Here is a 5,853-nt window from a genome sequence, read left to right on the forward strand (position 1 = left end):
TATCGAATATGACTTAAAAGAAGTTTGACTTCATAATTGGGCCTCTGTCTCCTTAAGAAACTCCGTTTCTTTCTGAAACTCCGCCTTTAGGAAGTCATTGCAAACATCACTTCTCTATTAACCGTTTAACAGCGATTTGACCAGCGTTTCACTCAGAAGTAGCTCCTATAATGAGCTCAGCAGATGTGCAGTTCTACAAGGCGTTTGCTGATTGCTTCAGGCTAGTCTGAAGGAGCTGCGCAGAAAAGGCGGTGTGTTTAGCACAGTTTGAATGGTTTGAATGGAGATTAAAGAATTTCTCAAACATGCATGAAAGAAAGAAAACAACACTCAAGGCATGTTTTTGGTGATGGAATGACGTTATAACGAGATGGAAAGCTCATAAAAGTTGGTTTAATGGTTTCTCCCAAAGCAAGTTTATTTTATTTCTTACATTTTGCTTCTAAATTACAAATAGTCCTAAAATCTTAGTTGTGCATACAAAGAACAATAAAGGTCTTTGACATTTGTATCTGAAAATGTTATATTTTATGAAAGCACATAGCTGTTTTTTTCTGCAAGAACACAATAACGTTGTATTTCGCAACGTTTGAGAAAATATGAATTTTTCTTAGAAAGATGATCCTATTTTCTTGTGTATTTGGAAAAACTTGCATAACGGAAAAAATTGCTTGATAGACAAATGTAAACGTTCAAAAACGTAGCTTTTTAACAGCTCTTTAAAGTGAAGTTCCCTTCAAAGAGTCATAAATCCCATCATCAAACAAGATGTGCTCTTCACCTGCAAGTAAATGACTTACACAATATATTTGCGTCATTATTTTGTTCCATAGAAAGAAACTGCTTCAGTTTACAGAACTTCCTGTGCAATTTCAATGTTTTTAAGCATCTTATTCCATAAGAGATTTCCCTGAACTTGACCCAACTTACCCAGCAGCCTTGGGAAATGTCCCATGTGTCGAGTCACAAACGGATAACCGTTTTACTGAAGTGGATTAGATTTATTATTTGCCCAGGGAAGCTGGCAAACACCACCAACATTTCTGAGCATTTTTTAAAATTAGAAAATGGGATACTTTTTGTTCTGCAATTCACTTTAATTAGGCATTGATTGTTAAATTAGTCACCAAATAACTCAATTCTGTTGACATTTTCTGGCTTCTGAGAACTGAAATTGAGTGGAACGGTGTAGTGCAGAAATGTCGCCTTTTTTTATAATTTGCACAGGAAACCAAACTGAAACAACAAACTCAATAGATGTTGGATGTTCAAAACATTACCTGACAGACAAGGCAGTCACTGAAATGGCTTAGCTGAGTTATGAGTTTTTGGCTGGAAAGTTGACACATCTGTGGAAGTGGAACTTTTTCTCAGCCGGTTGTGATAAGGCTGCGTCTCAGTTTTTATTCTCAGAACAACGGCGATATAAAAGGAGCAGAGCGGGACAGAGCAGGATTATTTTTCCTGTTACATTGAAAACATGCTGCAGACTCTAGTCGTCGTCCTGCTGCAGGTAGTGTTTGGTGAGGTTTTTTTTATTTTTCTTAAATTATTCTCTCATTTTAAAATACAGTTGTCATTGTAGACTTTATTGACAGAATAATTTGTTCTGATGTTTTCCATAGTTTTTGGGTGTGGTTCACCTGCAGTGAAGCCAGACACCAGTAGGGTTGTGAATGGAGTGGACGCTCGTCCCCATAGCTGGCCTTGGCAGGTAAATCATACGGCGCCTCGCAAAAGTATTCACACCCAGGGTCTATTTGTCTATATTCACAACCACAAAAACAAAAAAACAAACAAAAAAAATTATATATATATATATATATATCTATGTTTACCTTATTAAGTAAAAAAAATGTGGTGCATTTTTATGTGTGCCAGTCTGGATTTGGCCGTTGTCAGGCCACCAGTGCTTGCCTAATGCATTATTTACAGCGTAAAGTTTTATGTAGATGAGGTTATTGTATGGGACTTTTTTCCATGACTTTGACATCTCCCCTTAATTTTAGTAAAATAAACTCTTCATGCTTCAGCATTTTGGACATTATAATGCTCCTGACTCTTAGAGCAGTTCAGAAATTGTCACTTCCTGTTTCAATGCGACTGTAGGCCAACGCACCAAGCGAGATCCATAAATACACGGCTGAGTGACTTGGTGGTGTATCAGAACTTCACAGAACTTCACTGGCCTGACCCCAACCCGATAGGATGCCTTCAGAGTGAGTTAGAGCTGAGACTGGCCATGCCTCCTCATCCAACGTCAGTGTCTGACCTCACAAATGTGAAAAAATGGCAAAATTGTGTTTTTACGTACTATATTTGCCAATTTTTCATTGCAAAGTAAGATGAGTTCAGTCAGACTCAAGTATTTTGTAGACTCTAAAAGGTTTTCTTCTAGGATTGACCTACATTTAGCTACATCCATCTAAGTGCTAAGTGATGATGGTCTGACATGCGACTTTATAGTGACTACTTTGGCTAAAAGTAGTCAACTTAGTAGCCACTCTCTACTAAAATTGAGTACTTTCACCTCGCATTGTCTTATTCATGCACCATCCACCATTATCTGACTTGTTGGAACATAAAATAAGGCATAACTTTCACAGATCTCCCTGCAAGTGCAACATGGCTCCCGCTTCCATCACACATGTGGAGGAACGCTGGTGGCTCCTCGCTGGGTGCTGACTGCTGGACACTGCATCTGGTGACCACCTACTCACAATACCGTCAATACAATGTGACATAATAACGCCAGGTGAAATGGTGCTGCCACATATTGATGAGAAGTGAACGTGTTTTCTCTTGTGAAGGCCAGGAGATGTGTACCGCGTGGTTTTAGGGGAGCATGACATGAGCCTGCAGGAGGGCACAGAGCAGATCAGAGACATCCTGCGCATCGTTGTTCATCCTGAGTGGGACATCGACCACGTGGCCAACGGGTGGGTGTGTTCGGTTTGTTTGGATGAACCAAAGAGTTCGACCACCTAAAACAGATTAACGAATTCATGGACGAGATGAAGCAGCAGAGGGCTATTTTGCCGCACAGCAAATACATGTCGATATCGCATGCATATTAATTGCGTTACGTATTTTGACCTAGAAGCCTCTCTCTGGCAGAGGGTTACTAGCTCAAAAAAGCACGTTTAACGGTCTTGTACTGCAGTCAACAATGCTGAGTGGCAAGCGAAAAGATGAGTAAGGAGCAAATTTTGGCAAATTTCACTTTAACAAACACTGCGGTTCAAGCGAACACCCCGTATACAAAGCATATAGACCTCAGTTCCTTTGCCATGTGTCTTCTTACTGCCCCTTTCCTGCCAGATTACTGTCAAATAAAGTCCATTGGTGCCAAAGCAATCCTTAAAAACAGGTGTAAAAAAACCCAACCAAAACATAGTGAAGGACGTTTGGATTAAACCAGGGTAGTACCAACATAATGCAACGTTGAATTATCCTTCCACCAAAGCACAAGCAGTTTATAGTTAACATTTCTAAATTACATTTGAAACAAAGTTACTTCTTTTAAACTCTCCTGACTATGAAAACCTAGAAAACTGAGAATCTCCATCCAATTCGGTTTGTGGCAATAAACATTTTCTTAAACATTTTTTGAAAATGTGCATTTCAACACTTCAAGCTTACAGAGTTAAACATAACGACTAATCGCAACTGATCACAGCGCTTGAGTATGACAAATCTGATCCCCTTCTAATCGATTGACTGCAGTAAAAGAAACACACATGATCAGAACAATAGACGGCACGTCAAAGTGCTTACCTTCCTGTTTAGACAAACTCTTCATGTGACAATGCTTCTCTCTCAGCAATGACCTCGCCCTGCTGAAGCTGGATAAGAGCCCCATTATGAACGACAGCGTCGGCGTGGCTTGTCTTCCTCAGGCAGAAGAGATCCTGGCCCACGGGACCCATTGTTTCATCTCCGGCTGGGGCAACCTTTACAGTAAAGTCCCTGCTATTCCTCTGGACTAGACTATTTTGAACATACTGTTCGATTTGTCAGAACTTTGCTGTATGTGCTAGAGAGTGTGCACCATGCAGGGCCAGACTGGGACTATAATCCAAGACAGGAATTGAATGCCGTCCCAGGCCACAGCCATAGAATTAACGCAAACCATCACGACTGAGTTGAGTTTTAAATCAAATTGTGCACTTTACCATCAACAGCAGATGTAAGTTCTGCCCGTACCAGCGGTCAGGCCACCGGGAAACGTCCCGGTGCTCCCGATGGCCGGTCCGGATCTGGTTGCATCCACTGGTGTAACTCCAGTCAACGTGTCCCAGTGATTAATCCCTCTGACGTTGAGGAGGATGCAGTTCTAGTCATGGTCAGCATTTTCATAACAAAATTATTCACGTTTTGGAATTAGTGGGAGGAGCTAAAGTTAAAGAGTTTTCTCCAACCTCAAAAACTGGGAGCTCAGCAACAAAGAGAAATCTTCAAAATGCCAATCGAAATATGCAAAAAGCTGCTCAGCAATTCTAAAAACAGGTTTAATTGAGAGCTGCAGTTTCCAAGTCGAGCTTCCTTCTCACAATGCAGCCATCAGCCGCGACTTCCCCCACTCGGCTCCTTCAGACTAGCCAGAAGCAATTAGCAAAGTTTGATAGGTTTTTCCATAATATTATCAGCTGAATGCTGAATGTGTTTACATATCGATGTTCTCTGTGAATCATCAGCCCACGGCCCCATGCCTGACATACTGCAGCAGGCCTCGCTGCCCGTGGTGGAGCACAGCGTCTGCAGCCGCAGTGATTGGTGGGGCCACACGGTGAAGACCACCATGGTGTGCGCAGGAGGCGATGTCATTTCTGCGTGCAACGTGAGTCAACGCATCAACAGAATCCACCTGTCTGAGCTTCAGCAGCTACATCCGGACTCGGTTTGAGGCTCCATGCTGTGTTTGTGTCACAGGGTGACTCCGGGGGTCCTCTGAACTGCCTGGGTCAGGATGGTAGGTGGTACATTCAGGGCGTGACCAGCTTTGTGTCTTCCGCCATGTGCAACGAAGTGCAGAAACCCACCGTCTTCACGCGCACCTCTGCCTTCACCGAGTGGCTCAACGAGGTAAAGTCAGCGTCTGGCCGCGCGTCTGTCCGTCTGTAGAGATAAAAAAAAGTTTTTTTTAAGTACTGCAGCTGGTATCAACAATTAGCAAGACACGTGCAACGTCTGTTTTACCTGTTGTTTCTGCAGGTGATCCAGAATTACTGAAGTCAACCAGGAGACCGAATAAAACAAATACGTTCAAGGAATTTGTAGGCGATCTTGAAAGACTTAATAAAAGCTTCCGAAATCCTCAATAAAAATAAAATAAAATTGATTCGATTCTTCTGATGTTTTCAGTATGCTAACCCGTCAGCTGCCACGACCTTTCGCTGGCGTAACAAAGTTTAGCGCCGCAGTTTTCCGCCAAACTCTCTCCTAAAACGTCCAGAGCAGGTGTACGCAGCTTCCCAGCCTGCTCTACCTCTCCACACTCCATCACTCCTTGCTGTGTGATAAAACAAGAGACGGACGACCGACCGCCTGGTGGGTGGAGGACTCATGAGTCAGGAGATTCTATCAATCACTGCCAAGGTCAAGCAAATGACTGCGCAGGTGAACGGACTGTCTGATGCCTTCCGGCAAAAAAAAAAAGAAAGAATGCTGCAGAACCTCTTCTCAGATCAGATAAATCGTAGCAACGGGTTACCTTGATGGAGAGACGTAGCGGTGCTCTGCATGCTCGAGCTGATTTTGCCACAAATTTGATAAGATTAAGGGGAATTTCAACGCTCTTTTCTTTTCTAACAATAATCAGACACAAGTATTGAAGTACTTTTAGGTCAGTGA

The 5,853-nt window shown here is 42.4% G+C and overlaps 1 protein-coding gene across 1 annotated transcript; it reads left to right on the top strand.

Annotated features, from left to right (window-relative positions):
• Window positions 1-1,095: 1,095 nt before the first annotated feature.
• LOC103463870 (chymotrypsin-like elastase family member 3B) lies at window positions 1,096-5,341 on the top strand. The gene is made up of 8 exons (XM_008407536.3): window positions 1,096-1,523; window positions 1,626-1,714; window positions 2,607-2,704; window positions 2,811-2,939; window positions 3,824-3,960; window positions 4,698-4,840; window positions 4,933-5,085; window positions 5,215-5,341. The coding sequence occupies exons 1-8, from the start codon at window positions 1,481-1,483 to the stop codon at window positions 5,230-5,232; spliced, it is 810 nt and encodes a 269-aa protein (XP_008405758.1). The 5' UTR covers window positions 1,096-1,480; the 3' UTR covers window positions 5,233-5,341.
• Window positions 5,342-5,853: the final 512 nt, after the last annotated feature.

Source organism: Poecilia reticulata, chromosome 4 (genome assembly GCF_904066995.2).
Source record: "Poecilia reticulata chromosome 4, P_reticulata-male-v2, whole genome shotgun sequence".
In the NCBI taxonomy this organism is placed as follows: Eukaryota; Metazoa; Chordata; class Actinopteri; order Cyprinodontiformes; family Poeciliidae; genus Poecilia; species Poecilia reticulata.

What these genes read in the sequence shown, in the direction of transcription:
- LOC103463870 (XM_008407536.3), top strand. Translation starts at nt 1,481, where the DNA reads ATGCTGCAGACTCTAGTCGTCGTCCTGCTGCAGGTAGTGTTTG. An exon ending in CCTGCTGCAGGTAGTGTTTG is followed by an intron (nt 1,524 to 1,625) that starts GTGAGGTTTTTT and finishes TGTTTTCCATAG; the next exon opens with TTTTTGGGTGTGGTTCACCT. An exon ending in ACTGCTGGACACTGCATCTG is followed by an intron (nt 2,705 to 2,810) that starts GTGACCACCTAC and finishes TCTCTTGTGAAG; the next exon opens with GCCAGGAGATGTGTACCGCG.